Consider the following 18,487-nt stretch of genomic DNA (forward strand, 5'->3'; position numbering starts at 1 on the left):
CCAGTCAAAACAAATTCAGCTTTGAGTGCAAGAAGGTGAACACTAAGGAGTTAAGAAATCTAGTGAAATGGTTATATAAGAGGAAGCATTAAAATCAGATGTGTGGAGGAAGTCTGGTGAATCCGAAAAAGATACAGGACCAAATCCTGCTGTCCATCCTCCTTTGCGTGACCTCTTCCCCCCTCCCCCAGTCTCAGTAATCAGACAAGGACCTGATTCTCTTCTCATTTTCATAGGTGTAAATCAGGAAGTCAGTGGAGTCACAGTGCTATAGTGAGAGGAGGATTTGGCTCAGTATAATTCATGCAAAGTAAACTGAAATTCCTCTGAAAAAGGGGGACAAGAAAGGGGTATTTTGGCTTGGTGAGAGGCTGCTCAGAGATCTGGAGAAGCACGAGGGAAACAAATCTGGTCAGATGCATTTTCTGTTGGAATTATTTTGCCTTCACAGGAGTTGTACTGGGCACGGATTTGGCCTGTCACGCTGGTGAAGGCTTGCAAGGGAAAAGATAAGAGTATCATAAAAGCAGAATGAGTTAAAACCATCTCAAGGGAAGCGGCCTCCACTGGATCTTGAAGACCCTTTGATCCAAAATCATGAACTCTGTTAGTGCTTAAAGGAGATTCATAAATAACTTTCAGTGTGGTGCTAACACTAACAGGGCACTAGGCATCCAGGGAGTGGGGGTTAAACCCATCAGAATTCACTGCTAAGTAACTTTTCAAGCCTCAACAGTGCTGTTTCATCCCACCATAAAACTTAGAGGTCCCTTTTGGCATTACTTATTATTCATGAAGTCCGGTAGCAGTGCTTTCAGCCGAAGTATACTCCGAGCACGTCTGCAGTGCTCCCATGGAAATCCCTGGATAGTTTTGCAGAACTTGAACAGTACAAATGAAGTCCTTGCTGTTACAATGTAGTTTATTTCCCATTCTTTGGCAATCCCTTTGTAGCACGGAACGGCAGCACAAATTCCTTTTTTTGGCAATCACACAAAAAGGCGCAAAAAAAAGAGAGGCTATATCAACCACTGGACTGACTATAGAGTTATTGTCCTCTGTATGTGCTGAAGAAAACAAAGATTTTTCAGTTTTGCCTATTTTGACAGCAAATGGAATGGGGCAATGCTTTTTGTGATCATATAATCCACTAGGTTTGCTAGATGTGATGTAAATACAAATCTTGTCATTGTTTTCATTCCACAATCCACTCGCTGTGACAAGGCAATAAAAACATGTCTCCCCCTCTCCCCTGTGTGGTGTTCTTTGACCACTTGAGCATGTTCCTTGTGGTCGGTCTCCCTTGTACGTGTAAGCAGCTTACTCCGAGAGCTTGACAAACATAAGGATCTATTTATACCACATCTCTATGGTTCTCACTGTTAAACTAAAGTATAAACACAACAAATTAAATCAATGTATGCTTAGTTGCATCTGTTTCATTTATGTCCAACTGGTGCCACTGAGGCAGAAAGTGCTCTTATTCATGCCACATTGTTCAAGCTGAAAATTAACTGGCTTTGCGCATGATGAAACTCATACTTGTGTCACAGAATCGGATCACTTCTATTGTTTTAAGGCAGAGCGACTTATAGGTCCCATGTATCAGTCTATTATGGATGCAAGGGAGAACGTTTCCTATTTTATTTCACCTGTTTACCTCGCCGGGTTTATTTTCATGGTGTTTCTAACTAAAATCATCTCTGTTGTTCCCCAACAGAATTAAGGCAGCACCAGGTGTGAAGATAACGGCCATCAGAGTGAGTGATGCAGAGCAATGGGGAATTCAAGAGGAGGTAGACAATGGAGGGATGCAGACCACTGCCTCTGTTGTTTGTGTGCGTAATGATCCAAATATAGAGAGCAGGTAAGACATCCAAGCTATTTGATGTGTCACCATAGATGTGATGTCTAGCAAGAAAAATAATAGTACCTTTTATAGACGATGCTGCTTTTGAAAGCACTGCTGTCCTTTCACCACCCTCTTAAGTTCAGAAGCCTTGCAAAAGCTATAACATATCATGTTATCCTTCGAGAGCTTTAGGTTTTTTTTTTCTCAGTGTTTCATAAGTGAATAACCTAATTATACTTGATACAGCAGAAATTACCTCTCTCCTATTGCCTGTCACCTTGGGGGGATGGTAGGAATAAATGCCTACTGCAAGAAAGTCGACAGCAAGAAGTGGATTAAAATGGGAGAAATACTACAAATAATTTAATGGCATATAGGACAGGGCTCTCACTTTTATCTGAAAAGCTATAAAAGTAATAGCTACCAAGTATCATTCATTACCACCACTGCATACCTATGGATGTCTCAGACGTCTCATGAAAGCCATAAATATTTATGATGATGATGCTGTAACAAACTATATCCAAAGATATCAAAAGTAATGGAAATTTAAATTGTTAGTCAAAATCATGTATTTTATAATACAAGCAATTGCTCTTGCAACTACACTATATTTAGAGTACACAAAGTGTATGTTTAGCTCCAAATTATATTGTATCTAGTCACAAAACTGTGTTAGACTTTAAATTCAAGAATTCTCCTTCTGCATCTGTCCTTCTCTGAAGATCCTTTTAAGGAAGATAAGCAGCTGATAATGTGTGTTCAGACCCAGTGAAATTATTATTGAATGTTTGGATTTCAGATTCAATTTCTCGCCAGTTTCACATTCCATTTCTCATGTTATATTTGAGGAACAAACGCTGCAGGGACATATTTAAACAAAAACTTGTCAATGAGTTTTCTAATGCAAAATTTCAATTGAATATTTCTATCCATACTGGGTTTCTTTAACTTCTCTCCTATTTTTAGTCTTCTCCACTCACTTCACCCCCTACCCCCCAAAGTGGCAAATCCAAATTTTGGGATCTGATTTATTTGGGTCCCATCTTGGAGGTTTAAAGGGAAATTCTAGCTTTTCTTTGTAATTTGCTGCTGCTTATTTTCATCATAACAATTATCTTTGCTATTCTTAGAGCTCACGTATTTCTAACACACGTGATGGGCACTGTTGCAGTCATTTGTTTCTGATTCAGTTCTTTTTCAATAAGACTCCTTATGTTTTCTGTGGCTAAAGCCACATGCTTGCTTTTGTTTAAAGCTTTGTGAGGGCTGTCTGCCAGTGCAGGATGTTTGACTGAGAGGAAAACCGCCACTGATATACTGGAGTTACAGTTGCCACATGCAGACTTGGGCTATGAAAACTCCAATAATTAAATCTAATCAAGGTTTCTCTGAATGAACCCAAATTTCCAATCAAGAGTCTTGCTCAGTATTGACCTCAGATAAATGTTAGTTTAGATTTTCCATTACAATAGCTGTGACCTATGTTCCATATAGAGCAATAAAAACTCATATTAAAAGGGAAATGCTGAGGTTGAAGGAAATCTTAATATACCACAATTCTTTGCTGAAGAAGAATCTATTTAATTGAACTGAAGTTACTTATTTTTGTTTTAGTAAAGCAAAAACTAGAGAGAACACTGGAAGTTTTTTGCCGTGTACATGTTTCACTAATCCATGAAATTATACCTGTCACAGTGACTTAGGTTTTATTAACACTTTGTGTTGAACTGTTAAATTATACAAAAGCAACAAATCTCAAGTTAATTAATACTGTGACCCTTTCCTTTGTGAGATTAGTTTTAATATTTCTGGATTAATTAAAGTATGCAAATAGAAACTGCTGGAAGATTGGTTCCAGATTTGCAAATGTTGTAGTGCTTAGAGTAAATATTTAACTTTGATCTTTATTTTAATTTTTTTTTTTTTTTGGCCTTGACACTCTTTCTTTTGAACAAAGTGTAAAGTTCGTATAATGATTCTGCTACTTTGTTTGTTGGCTCATTTAAATCAATAGGAGCCCAAATCCTGCTCCAATTTCAGTCAGTATGGCCATCGGGACTAATTCTGCATCCCTTGCTTCTGTTAGTAACTTCAAGTAGCTTCATTGAAGTCAACTGGAGTTTTGCCTGAGTAAGATGTCACAAGATAGTGCTCCTTAATTGTATAGCAGAAGAACAGACTGTAAATATTGATAAATAAATTTTCCCTAGAGGGACTCAGCCAGTTACCACAGAAGTTAGTGAGCTCAATTTTATCCCACTGACTTCCCTGGAGGGAAACCAGTATAAAGCTGGAGTAACCCAGTGAATTGAGCCTACTGCTTTTAGTGGAAGCATGTCATCCTGGAGAAGGAACTTGTTCTGTTTGCTAATATTTGCAATATATACTTCTGCTTTACAATTAAGGGGAATGATCCAGCAATCCTCACTCCAAAGGACTTCAGTGGATCTGTTTGGATGAGTAAGAGCTACTCATATAAGAGAGAGTTGCAGCAGTGGGCATTCTGTTGAAATGTCCCTGACTGCTTTTGGATGTCCTTACCTTACTGAGGCCAGTTTTCCACTACATAGGCATCAGCTGCTATTGCTTTCCCCAGTGCTTGGCTCTGATAAGAGTCATGAAGGATCTTGGAGTCAGACTTTGACTACAAGGAGAACAGTGGCTTTAGACTGCAACACATTCGTAATCCAGTTTCTATTCCTTTTAGCTGGCATTATCTTTCAGAGCCCTTTCAAATTTGCTTACTTTTCTAATCTTTCTCCTCCTCCTCCTCCTCTCTGTGGTATTATGCTTTATCATGAGTTTTTCATCTCCACTTTTCACATTTGTGCATGCAAATTGAGTGTTTGTTAAAATATTTTAAATTAAGACCTTTCCTCCTTTCATGCCAAGTGTATCACGCCTTTTTCTCTACAACACTTAAAAAAAATCCTTATCACAATGGCTCAGGTGGCTTACATTATATTCTATTAAAAATCCATTTTGTCTTGAGTTGTCACCATTCATAGATTAAAGCTTTCCAGAGTGTGTTTTGTTAGGAATATGTTCATAAATTCACCTCTTTGGAACTCCAACACATCCCATAAGCTTGTATTTCAAATCTCTTTCGATAACATGCTTTACCAAAGAGCAGAAAAGGGAGCAATTATTGTATTTATTTCTATATATTCACAGACACACTGTGTATGTACACACCTATTCTATATAGGTTCTTATACCACCCTCACCACCATAGTGTCTGAGTGTCTTCCAATGGAACATTAAGAAACGTGACTAGCATCTGTCGTTTGTTCTCTCTCTCAACCTCTCCGCAGGGGCAGAACTCTGTGGTAGTATTTTGTTTTGGTAGTATTGTGGGTTTTTTTTTTAAATACCCATGCCACTCTGTTAAGATTAGTGATGGCAGGGTCTCAGAAGTGTGCTGGGCACTTGGAGCAGAAGGTGATGAAGTCTGTGATCATCCTTAGTTCCTGTGGAGTCTGTCCCCAGCCCCTGAGAAAACTGTTTCTTGCACAGATAAGCTTTGCCCTTATTATGAATACAGGTGTGCACACCTACGCTATTCAGGAGTTATTTAATAAGCATACCTTGTCACTTCCAAGTGGGAACTGTTTATATTTCAACCAGCTCCTGAGAGGTCAAAGCAAAGGAAACCAGAAAAGGAGAAACTAGGAAGGAAGACTTGAAAAGATTGTATATTGGACAGATCTTTAAACACAGCAGCTACTTAACAAAACACACTGTTGCTGAATGTAGTAAAAATGGATAGAACGTTGTTCTAACTTTTTTTAATCTATTAGGCAAATAAAAATCCTGCTGTTATTCATGAGGATGCAGTTTCTACTCCAAACAGAAACGCTACTAGATTATACATATGTGCGGAGCCAGAGTCTCCCTTTTCATGGGAAAAAATTATTATTGTGTGTGAGCCTGATCCTGTGAAGGGCAGAGTGCTGCTTGTGAAGTTTTGTGCACTCTTATCTCCTGTTGATCTCATTGGGAATTGAGAGTCCTCAGCATCCTATTTACAGTCCTTACGTTTTTTGCAGGATTGAGTTCTTTGTCATCTAGGAGCGTGCGGTTTAATACATAAAGCTGTAGCAAGAAATTCCTTTTGAAAATAGGTCGAATGCCTGTAATTGGGAGACTGCCAGTCACACTAATGCTTAATAATGTCGTGAGAGCTGATCCTGTGCCCACTAAAGTCAATGGACTTTTTCCTTGAATTCAGTGGGAGCAGGATTGGGCCTTACAACTCCAATGATCCTCTCTTTGCAAAGAATCTGAAAGCGCCACTGGAATGCAGCTACCTCTGGTTGGCATGTAACTGTTGCATAGCAGCCTGTGGTGCAGTAGGGTCGGGGAGCAAAAGGTGAAAGACATCTGGGCAAACACCTACTTTGGGGAAAGTGCTGTGGGAACTTGGGGCCTAATTCTGCAAGGTCCTGAGCACCATCCCTCCCACTGAAGTCAATGGGAAATGAGCACTCAGCATCTGGGTTATTTAAAGTCACTGTAGAACAGGACATGGATTTTTGAAGGTCTCATCTGAAACACTTCCCAGAACAGGACATTTTTTCATGATGCTCAATTTCTCTCCTGGAAGGTGGTGGGGTTCAGTTAATCCTCCTGGGATTTTAATCTATGGTTTGATGATAGCTAAGTGTCCCAAATGAGATGCTTAGACCAGCAAGTGGGTGTATATTTAGTATGGGTCAACTTCTTTACTCAGAAAAAACTCTGCCATTGAATTCTCTGGGACAATTGCCTGAGGGAGGAGTGTGCGATCTTACTCTGTCTGTGATGAACTAGCACTTTAATCAGGATGGTTATATTTATGCTAACTAGCAACATTAATTAAACTGATCCTTCCCTGTACTGCTGAGTATAGTATTATTGACACCAAACAAATTATTTTCACTTAGGGGATTATTTCCTCTCCAAGTCTGTAATACTGCTTCTGTCTATTAGGTTATCTACCACCGTATAAATCAAACTTACACTAAGATAAGTCAAACTACAGAAAAGCCACGGGATGCTGGGGAGGAGGCGGGAAGAAATCTATAGCAATATCTTCTAATTTTCATCAAGAAATATTTATTCTGTCACTTGAAAGTTTTTTTTCATCTGATAGAGGCTAGCCCAACTGCACATAATTTGAAGAAACTGGTCTTTAAACTTGGATAAAAGTTAGAATTAATAGTTATCTTTCCATATTTTGCATGAGAGAAAAAATATATTCTACCCCTTTTGAAAACATTTTCCATTTAACTCGAGCTGACTAAATAGCCACACACAGCAAATCTGTTGTGATAATATGTATCTTTAAACCAAAGAATACGTTAGAAGTGGTGTGAGTGAGTGTGCAAACAGATTCTTCTATTCTGAAGAGATTTTTCTGTACTTGGGAGTATCACTAGAATTAGTAACATCACTCAAAAGGAAGGAATATTTTAAGTGTGACTGCCTGTCTCTGTGTGTTGTATATACATACACACATTCATACAACTGTGCATATCTATTGCATATGTATTAAATGTATGTACATATTATTTGAGCTGACACAAAATACTGAACAAAAACACTGTTTCTTCTTTTCTTTTTCCTGGCAGTTTCTGCCTCAAAAATCAGAGCCTGGGTTCTCTTTTGCTACACTCATCTTTGTGAACAGGGCTGTGATGATCCCTATTCACTTTATTCTGGGAAACATTATTTTTCCCGCTAGATATTGCCAATCCCACTCAATATCAGAAGGTAATAAACAAATGCTCACCCTGTAGCTGGAATGGTAGGGAAGGGTTCTGCTTTGAGGCCAGTGCCAATACTGTTCTGTGTATTGGCCAGTATGCGGCACACTCTTGGTGACAGGATTATGTCTGAAAAAAGTGACAAAGAATCCTGTGGCACTTTATAGACCAATGGACGTATTGGAACATAAGCTTTTGTGGGTGATTACCCACTTCAGCACATGAATGTAGTGGACATTTCCAGAGGGAGGTATAAATATGCAGGCAAGAATCAGTCTAGAGATAAAGAGGTTAGTTCAGTCAGGGAGGAGGAGGCCCTCTTCTAGCAGTTGAGGTGTGAACACCAAGGGAGGAGAAACTGCTTTTGTAGTTGGCTAGCCATTCACAGTCTTGGTTTAATCCTGAGCTGATGGTATCAAATTTACTTTAGCCCTGTGACAGTGTTCCTGAACGTCATTGAACCGAACATGTCTTTCTGCTGTAGCACTATTAGCCACCCAGCCAACTGGGCTTGATTCTGCCCTCACACTGGAGTAAGTCCATTAGAAACCTGGCCTATTTGAGAACAGATCGAGGCCTTGGTTTTTCACATACCTTGTTCATCAAGTAAAAATGGAACCTCACCCAGTCAACTGACCTGTCATTGAATATCAATGACAAATCAGGTGTTTGGATCGTTGGAACTTGTTAAAGTTGTGTGTGTGTGTGTTTGTGTGTGTGACAGCTAGATATTGAAGCTAACAGGCAGTTAATATAAATGGGAGAAATCACATGTTTGTGGTGCTGCTTTTGTTTCACTTAATCTTTTTGCAGACTCCAGTATTTGGAGCTGTGTTGATACTCAAGAAATAGCAGGCAAGGTAGGTACTGTGCTACTATTTATTAGAGCTACAAATCATTCAAAATACACAAGCTTTCAGGCCCCGAAGGTCCCTTGCTATGTGGTTGGCAGTTCAGAGATCAGATGGGCTGGTACTCAGGCGTTGAGCCCCAACAATTTCCTTTGTGGTCATCTTAGGAAAGTCAGTGAATGTGAATTGAAAACTAAACATGTATTTAACTTTACACACAAAATTAAGTGCTGCCTTGAATAGGGATGGGCTTAAGCAGATGCTCACATGCTTTCCTGAACCAGGACCTAAGATTGCAGGCTATATGGGACCTGGCCTTTCTCTTACCATATGTTTGTACAGCACAACACTGATCTTGAATGCGGGTTGGTTGCTATTGTGTCATACGCATGGTACACACAGGCGTGTGCTGTTAACTGAACCCATGTAAAGCTCTGGGACATGCACCATAGCACTGTAAGAATGCGGTTTATTGCGAAAGAAGCTTGCTAGGCCTCAAGCACATAAGAACTACACCTGGCTGACGGAAGCTCAATTTCACCTGTTGCTTCTACACAAAGCAGCAGTAACTCCTAGAGAGCGGCAAAACTTGTGTCTTATTTCAAGCCCATGCACATTTTGTGGGCTGGAGTCTGGCTTAGAAGTCATTAGGTTGAAATATTACTAAGGGAAGGGTGTCAAAAAATGAGCAGATGGGACAAAGAGGAAAAACATTGATGGAACTATAGAGTGAAAAATAGAGCAGAATGAAAACTAAATGGAGAGGGACTGTAAAGAAAGGACTGGAGAGATCAACTCTAGTGGGAAAATAGAGGGCTAACTTCTGTGGAGAGTGTAAGCTCAGCTTGCATCAATTTACAAGTGACCCCTGAATTTGGCCCAATGTATGTAAAGCAACCAACTGTGCTCAACGGGCTTGTGCAGAGGCTTTTCTATCCCTGTCAGAGAAGCTCTGGCTTTTCTTCAGCTGGAGAAACGTTTCCTATAGAAAGATGACTCAATTTAAAAAAAGAGTCTCAAGCTACTGAAAAAATGTTGTCAGATCAAACAGGTTTGCAAGCCTTGTGAATGCAGACAGGAGCTTTGGCTGTGTGTGGGCTGAAATGGAGTGTTTGTGCAGTGGGTTTCTGTGTGCCTTGTGAATCAGATGGCACTGGGGTGGGGAGAAGGCCGAGTGTGGACTAAAGAATTTGCACAGGTCCTGTGGTCCCATCGTCCAATTGGCAACGTGGTATTGCCACTACCTCACTTCACAGGGGGAAGGCTAACTACCATTGCTCCGGCCTGAGTTTTGATGGGATGGGATTATTTGGATTCTATTCTAGTCTATACAGGTTCTTATACTGAGCTTATCACCATAGCATCTGAGCACCTTCCAGTGGTTTCTTAAGCAATGGGTCTAAAATCTATTATGTGTTTGTTCTCCCCAGGAGAATAGAATAGGCAGTAGAGTGTTTTGCAAATTTCGTGTGTGTATGTGTACACACATATTGCTATATGTTTGTTAGAGAAGGCAAGGTTAAAGAAATGTCTCTCGCACTTAGAGTGGAAGGTTATGAGATTTGTGCATAGGTCCCAGGTCCACAGTGTTCAGTGGCCCCTAAGAAATCTGTCTCCTGATTCACTGGTGAAGTGGATTTTGCTCTTAATACAGCAGACTTTAGGGCAGTAACCTCAATTATGAATAATGGAATTTATTCCAATAAATAACATCGTATAAGGAGTGCTCCACAGAAGCACATATTTTCAGTCCTGAATGTTATTCACAAAGAAGACATGCATTTTAAGGACATTAACTAAGCTTTGTTTTTTACATTCATGGATTAATCTTGCTGCTTTCACGTATGAAAGAGCCCCAAACCTTTACAGAACAATGTTCCTGTAAAATAAAAACTTTAATGACCTCTTGCAGTTCCTTAGTGCATGTAGGAAAAAATAGACAAATAAATAGCAGTGTGAAGGATCACTTGGTACTGGGATCAAATGATGCCTGGGACTATATAGTCTCTGGAATCGTTTTCATTCGAGGCCAGGAACAATGAAATTGTTTATCCATCTCCTGTTGGGAATCTAATAGCCAGGTAAATGCATGAATTCTCCACTAGCCTACCAGTCATTTTAGTCTGTCGTTTCCTCCTCTTATTTAGTTAGGCTGACTGCTGCTTCAGTAAAATATCCAGTAGCTATACGTCATTGGGATTACTGACTGGTAGCTTTGACAATTACTTTTTGGCCCTGGTTCACCAGACCAGGAATTTAGCAACGTAGTGACTCTTGTCACTCTGTTTGTGCTGTTTTGATTTGGTACCTTATTATGACTGAGGAAAGTGTTTTATGAACTAATAAAGCATTCCTGGTTGGAAAGAGAGAGAGAGAGACCCCATGAACAGTGCCTCAGGGAACCAGCTCAAGGTAAATGTCCTGTTGTCTTGTTAAACTTTGGAAAAGTTTGCAGCTTTCCACTGGAAAAATAGAGGGTTTGCCGCTATTCAGCAAACATTGTTTGCTGCTGAAACTATAGAGTAGGGAGATGCGAAGCAAACTGACATTGCAAACTTTTCATGTAGAGTGGTTAAAAACATGGGATCCATGTAGTGCATAGTCCTGCGAGAGAGGTTGGAGAGCCCTTAGTGAGTCCAAGTGAGACTGAGGGTATGTCTACACTACGGGATTATTCCGATTTTACATAAACCAGTTTTGTAAAACAGATTGTATAAAGTCGAGTGCACGCGGCACACAGCACATTAATTCGGTGGTGTGCATCCTGGTCTGAGCTAGCATCGATTTCTGGAGTGTTGCACTGTGGTAGCTATCCTTGTTCCGCAGTCCTCCCGCCCATTGAATTCTGGGTTAGACCCCAATGCATGATGGTGCAAAAACAAGTGTGCGGGTGATTCTGGGTAAATGTCGTCACTCATTCCTTCCTCCGTGAAAGCAACGGCTGACAATCATTTCACGCCCTTTTCCCCTGGATTGCCCTGGAGACGCCATAGCATGGCACCATAGAGGACCGTTCAGCTTGTTTTTTACTGTCACCGTATGTCTACTGATGTTGCTACAGACGAGTACTGCAGCGCTAACAGCGCATTCATTGCCTTTGCAACGAGCAGAGATGGTTATCAGTTGTTCGTACCGTCTCCATGCCATTGTAAATTGGCGAGAGATGATGGTTATCAGTCATTCTGTACTTTCTGCTGCTGTCATGGGTGCCCTGGCTGAGGTTGGTTGGGGCGCAAGACAAAATGGAATGACTCCCGAGTTAATCCCTCCTTTATGGTATCTAAAATAGTCAGTCCTGCTAGATAGGTGTAGTAGTGTACCAGAGAACAGAGAGCACAGTGTCGTAGCTTTCTACTCAGATTTGAACCTTGCGTTCATAACCTAGAGTAGCATAAACTCTCTAAGCTAATTACCAGCTTAGATCTGATAGCCTGACCAACCAGGAATTCCAGTCCTGGACACTCGGTCCCCAAAACTTCCTGGGACCCAAGACCAATCCCTTGGATTCTTAAAACAAGAGAAATAAACCATTTCCCTTCCGCTCTTACTTCCTCCAGATTTCCCGCCCTGGTATACTAGGAGATTTCCCTGCTTCAATCCCTTGAAACACAAAACCGAGAGGACAATTTACCTTCCCCCTCCTTCTTTCCCCCCCTCCCAGTCTTTCCCTGAAGAGACAAGTAATCCTGGCACAGAGATTCCTATCCCTTGCCATAACTAGAAAAGAAAAGTCAACAAGTTTTAAAAAAAAAAGCTTATATAAAAAGAAAGAAAGAAAAAATATCTCTGTATTAAAGTGACAATACAGGGTATTGCTTAAAAGAAAAATATGAATAAACAGCCTTATAAAAGATATCCAATCCAAGTACTTATAGCCAATACACATAAAGACTCCACAGCCAGATACACAGATGCAATACAGCAAAACATTTAAAAGACTATACTTTTGCTACTTGTACTTACAAAGGAAAAGATTAGAAGGACTGGAAATAGACCCTGTCATAGCTGAGAGAGCACAGAACGACAAGGACCAAGACCAAGAAAAACCCACGAATCCCTCCCTTAAGCTTTGAAAAATCCGGTTTCCTGATTGGTCTCTTGTCAGGTGTTTGGTTCTTTGTTAACCCTTTACAGTAAAAGAACATACCCTAGCTATCTGTTTATGACACACAGCTGCTCTGTGTCAGATCCCGCAGAAATGATGAGCTACATGCCATTCTAGGGGTCCCTGCAATATCCCACCCTTGTGGTTCCCTGCTCCCCAACCCTCCGGCTACCGTTGCAGTGTCCCCCTTTGTGTGATGAAGTAATAAAGAAGCAGGATAAGAACACTGACTTGTTAGTGAAGAAAATGAGGGGAGGAACTCCAGCTGCTATGATAGTCCAGGCAGGGCAGAATCTTTTCTTTACACAGGAAAGGGAGGGGGCTGATGGAGCTCAGCCCCCAGTTGCTATGAGAAGACGGTTACAGCCATTCTGTACCATCTGTGGGAATGACGCGGGAGTCATTCCTATTTTTACCCAGGAGCCGCCGGCCAGCCTCACCTGAGGCCAGCCAGGAGCACTCGGGGATGAGGAGAGGATGGCTACTAGTCCTACGCACTGTACGTCTGCCCCGGGAGGGGAGGGGAGAGAATACTGCTTCACTGCTGCAGCATCGAGTCTACAGCAGCCAGCAGTAGACATACGGTGACATTAAAAAGTCAAGAAACAATTTTTTCCTCTTTCTTTCATGGAGGGGAGGGTGTAAATTAACGAGCTATACCCTGAACACATCCCGGACATTGTGTTTGACCCTACAGAGCATTGGAGCTCAGCAAGAATGCATACTTTTCGGAGAGCTGCGTGGACTGTGGGCGATAGCTGGAGTCCTCAGTACCCCCTCCTCCCTCCATGAGCGTCCATTTGATTCTTTGGCTTTCTGTTACGCTTGTCACACAGCACTGTGCTGTGGACTCTCTGTATCATAGCCTGGAGATTTTTTTAAAATGCTTTGGCATTTCGTCTTTCTATAACGGAGCTTCGATAGGACAGATTTGTCCTCCCCTACAGTGGTCAGATCCAGTATCTCCTGCACGGTCCATGCTGAGCTCTTTTTGGATTTGGACTGCATCGCCATCCGTGCTGATCAGAGCTCATGCTGGGCAAACAGGAAATGAATTCAAAATTCTGGGGGCTTTTCCTGTCTACCTGGCCACTGCACCCGAGTTCGGATTGCTGCCAGAGTAGTCACAATGGTGCACTGTGGGATACCACCCGGAGGCCAATACCATCGATTTGTGGCCACGCTAACCCTAATACCGATTTCAGCGCTACTCCTCTCATCGGGGAGGAGTACAGAAACTGATTTAAAGAACCCTTTATATTGATATAAAGGGCCTCGTTGTGTGGACGGGTGCAGCATTAAATCAGTTTAACGCTGCTAAAATTGGTTTAAACGCGTAGTGTAGACTAGGCCTGAGGGGCAGACAAGATGCTTGGGTCAATCAAGGCTAGAAGTGGTTGGTCCCATCTCACGGTCCCAATATAGATGGAAGGAGACTTCACACAGGCAGAAGGGGAAGATACACATATCATCTGAGAGTGAATGCTCAAGAATTGCTGGATTGCTTGGCTCACTGATAATCACCAAGGTCAAAATTAGATTCTCAGATCCATACAGTTGATTCTGATTCTAATATCCTGCTCTCTGTGGGCCTGATTCATCTTTGATTTCTGTGGGGGTTGGATCAGGCTCTATGTGAGCTGAAATTCCATTGACATCAAAGTGAGGTGTCTGCTCACAGGTGGAGAATACTTTCTGAAAAATTATTTGTATTTATAAAATTACTCGGAGTGCAAAATTTGCGAATCAGGTTTTTCATTCTTCTTATCTTGTCCTTCCTTTCTACATTGACAGTTTTAATGAGCACAAATCGTTGTAGCTACAACCGAGTTTGTTTAGATGGCCAACTCTGTGGGTTACTAGATATCTAAATGACCTTAATTGCACCAGCAAATAATTGCAGGTGGAAAGTTGCAAAACACAGTTATTTGCTCCTGCAATTCACTGAGTCAAAATGGGATCTCAGGTTTCTAAAATTTGGCCTCTCCTGTATATCTGCCTTGTTTGTTCTGAACATAATTTAGGTCGGTAAGCCAAGCATAGCAGCAAAGCTGGCCTTCACAACTGTGGCACACAGGACCTGGCCTTCATTCAAAGAAAGGACTCGCATTGACTTCAGTGGGCTTTGGAGCAGGCTAAAATGAGCTATCTTGGATGTTATTTGTTTGGAGAATTGGGTCAATCATTCCTCAATGGGTCTCGTTTTCAATTTGACCCAATTAGCTTCATTTTTGGTAACTCATCAATACTAGCATTCACATATTAGAATAACAGTTGGCAAAATTTAATTTCAGGTTGGGGAGTAAGGTGGGGAAAGATGAGTGGGGATTTCAAATGCACACTGAAGAGTGAATGACTGTTCAGATAGTTGTTCATCCACTGGAGATTGCATGTTCTTCTCTGCTGGATGCCAAATGGCATGATGTTGAGTTCAGGAGTCACAAGAAGCCTCTGAGCCTACAGCAGTCTACTGCCTTTCTTTTGAAGCAATGCTTTTTTAATAGCCATGTGCATGATCACATGTGTGATTCACTGCAGAAGGTCTGCAAAAATTCAAAGGCTTTACAGACATAGCTGTGTGACAGTGATGTATGCTTCAGTTGCCTTCAAGTGATGTCTTGCAATTGAATAGTATATTCCGAGTAAGAATGGGTGCTGAAATTACTATCTTCATAACAGGTGTTCTTGCTAAAGGAGTGAGAGAGAGAATGAAAATAGAGAGGGTTGTGTGTGTGTGTGTGTGCGCACTGTCGTAAGGAGAATAGAAAGGAAACAAACTGAAATAAACCTCATGGAGTTTCTAGAAAGGCTTTTTTATTCCAGATGATCAAGCCTTTAATTCAAAAAAGGAGCAAAGACTCCCCATGGAATATCCTACATACTAATATAGTCACAGTTTAAATGCTGTAGCCCTGTCCCTTCTGTTTTGGCCCACTTGGACCTTCTTTCAGAATAGCTTCCTTAATTCGGACATCACCTACGCAAATGTTTAGTTGTAAGCATCTGCTTAAGTCCCATTTACATCAGTTGTAATGATAAGGAAGGTACTCAGAGTTAGCTACGTGAATACTAGTAAAGGCAGCACCATGCTGAAAATATAAATTGTGACAGTAAGCCATGTTCGGGATAACTAGATGGAAACTGAAACTATTGTAGAAGTCAGACGTTAACCTCTTGAGTAATACTGAAAGCTTATGAATAAACTGAAATTTTTTGCAAAGGATTTTTTTGGCAATCACGTACAAAGGGATTTAAGGATACGGAGGCCAGAACTGTTTTTTCTTATATTAGGAGAGGAGTGATTTAACACAAACGGAAATTGGGAAGCCTGTGTTTTAGCAAACTGTGAGGCTCAACTTATTGATTTATGATTTGTAACCCAGCCAATTGGAAGGTCCGGCACACGTTTGAATTCTATTACAGATGTATTGACTTGCTTACTTAACAATCAGGGCATTAAAGTACAAAAGCCAATAACTAGTTTATTAGGCATTTAGCCTAATTTAAGTCCATTTTATTGTCCAGAAGTGTGATATTTAGACTGGCAAGCATTATGTTTTTTACTTTTTGATTTATTTGAATCCTCAGTGCCAGATATGTTATAAACCAATTTAGCAGTAACTTTACACCAATTAATTTTTGCTTGTGTTAGAATTCCCCCCTCCTCCCCAGCTTAAAGGGTTTGATTTAGAAGCCAGTGATATAACGGGTATAAAATAAAAATCAAATTGAAATGAGCTGTTAGGAGGTTCTGTGTGCGTGTGTGTTTAAACATCTGTGTGTTGTTTTGAGAAGATATTTTGTTGGAATAAGACTAACGGAAAATCCAATGCTAATTTTGTAAACTGTGGGGCAGGGGCTGTCTTTTTGTTCTGTTTGTACAGCACCCAGCACAGTGGCGTCCTGGATCATGACTTGGACTCCTAGGAGCTGCTGGAAGATAATTAATAAAAAAAAATGGAAGTCAGTGACAAAGTTCTCAATGACTTTCGTAGAGCAGGATCAGGGTGCACAAGGGTTAGCTTCCTTTCTGCTGGTGAAAGGGAGATAGAGGTGCACGCAGTGTGATTGGCAGCAGCAGTTCATTACAGGAACAATTTTACAGTCCATCAGTGCATATTCATGGGATTGGTCCCATGGGTTTCCCTGGATCTGTTTGCGTAAATACTTCTTGTTGTAAGAGTTGCAGGATTTGGCCCATAAGAAGTGAAGAGTTATGGGAACAAATTGTGCCTGCTAAAGAACTTCACTCTGATATGTCTAGCTAAAAATGTAGGCCACCAGGTATATTTCTTGAACATGTCACTTGTGGGAACTTGTACACAGGGACTTAAAGGCTAACTTTCAGGGCTTGTCTACATTACCCGCTGGAACGATGGGCAGTGATCCATCCAGTGGGGGTTGATCTATCGCATCTAGTCTAGACGCGATAAATCAACCGCCAAGCTCTCTCCCGTCGACTCCAGTACTCCACCAGGGCGAGAGGCGCAGGCAGAGTCGACAGGAGAGCATCAGCCATCAATTTACTACAGTGAAGACACCACAGTAAGTAGATCTAAGTACATCATAACTTAGATCGATTTCCCCTCACACACACACCCGCTGTAGACCAGGCCTAAGTTCGTTCTTTCTGTACAGTTTGGTCTGGGTGGCTTTTCCCATGATACCTGTTAAAAAGCTTGTTTTGAAATATTGCAGTCCTTAAGGCAACAAGCAAGCTTACCTCAAGAGTGACTGAAAATGGCTTGACTCTTGGATATGCCTTTTTTGTGTGTTTAAATCAGCAAGTCTCAGTTCACTTGAAAGTTTTGGGGCCCGTTGGTTTTTGTAACAAACGTAGTCCCAGAATTTTACGAAGTAAGGTCCTCTGACAAGACAGCTTTGTTGTTAGGAGGCTCTCTTTTGTGTGTCATCTAAAAACCCTGTCTTGAAATTCCCCAATGTAAAAACCAAAAACCACTCAACAGATGCCAGAAACATCACCAGCCTAACATGAATGAGTCTTGAATCAGTTGCTGAGTCGCTTGAGTTTGACACATTTTAGCTCCTTAGGTAACTGACTATTTTGTTTATGAGTGTGCTCAGTGCTGTACAAGCTGCAAAGAAAGACACGGTCCCTGCCCAGAGAAGTTTTCAGTCTGCATATTAAACTCAAGAAATTCTCCAACTTAACAGTGAATGGAGAGTAAAGATGTTTGGTCTCAGGGTACCTAGTTTTCAGCTTCTTTTAGGTAATTTTTTTTGGAGGCTGATTTCATGGATACATAACCAGGGTTTCATTTAGTCAGAGAAGCACTCATCTTAATGGTGTACCATTTAATTTCTTCAGTGTCAAGAGGAGGAAATAAGTTATTCCTCTCTTTAAAAGAGTGATTTAAGTAGGGAATAATGAATGCAAAATGCTGTAGTTAAAAATCAGCAGATAAACTGATGGATCATCTGTCACTCTCAAGCCTTGCTATAACGGGAAGAGAGATAATCATTTAAAAAAATAAAAATGGTAATGATGAATTTGGTGTACGTTGGCTGTGAATCACTTAATAATGAAAACTCTTATTTCTCAATTTATCAAGTGCTCAACACCTACACACCCTGCTGACCAAACATATTGTAGGAGCAAGAAGTTATTTTCAAGAGTCTTTTAAAGAGCTGAGCACATAAGAGGAAATATTTTGCAGCTTTTAGGCCTGAATTTTCCATTGGATTACACCAATTTTATATTAGTAGGTCTCCATTAAATTCAGTGAAAGGGGAGAGTTATTGCAATCATGCAAGAGTTTCACACTGCAAAAGAAATTATGCTGTGAGATGAAAGGCTTTCATAGGCACTAGCATAAAACTGGGCTTAACACAACAGAGAATCGGGCCTTTCATGTTTTGGTAAACTACTGCTGCCTGCTTTTATCCAATTAGAAAAGTCATCATTTGA

The 18,487-nt window shown here is 40.9% G+C and overlaps 1 protein-coding gene across 1 annotated transcript in view; it reads left to right on the forward strand.

Moving 5' to 3' along the window:
• TMEM132B (transmembrane protein 132B) overlaps window positions 1-18,487 on the forward strand; it is a 391,123-nt gene that overhangs the window by 168,710 nt on the left and 203,926 nt on the right. Inside the window, exon 3 of the mRNA XM_032791201.1 lies at window positions 1,721-1,867. Coding sequence (XP_032647092.1) covers window positions 1,721-1,867 — 147 coding nt within the window. The remainder of the gene's footprint in view (window positions 1-1,720; window positions 1,868-18,487) is intronic.

Source organism: Chelonoidis abingdonii, chromosome 22, assembly GCF_003597395.2.
Source record: "Chelonoidis abingdonii isolate Lonesome George chromosome 22, CheloAbing_2.0, whole genome shotgun sequence".
In the NCBI taxonomy this organism is placed as follows: Eukaryota; Metazoa; Chordata; order Testudines; family Testudinidae; genus Chelonoidis; species Chelonoidis abingdonii.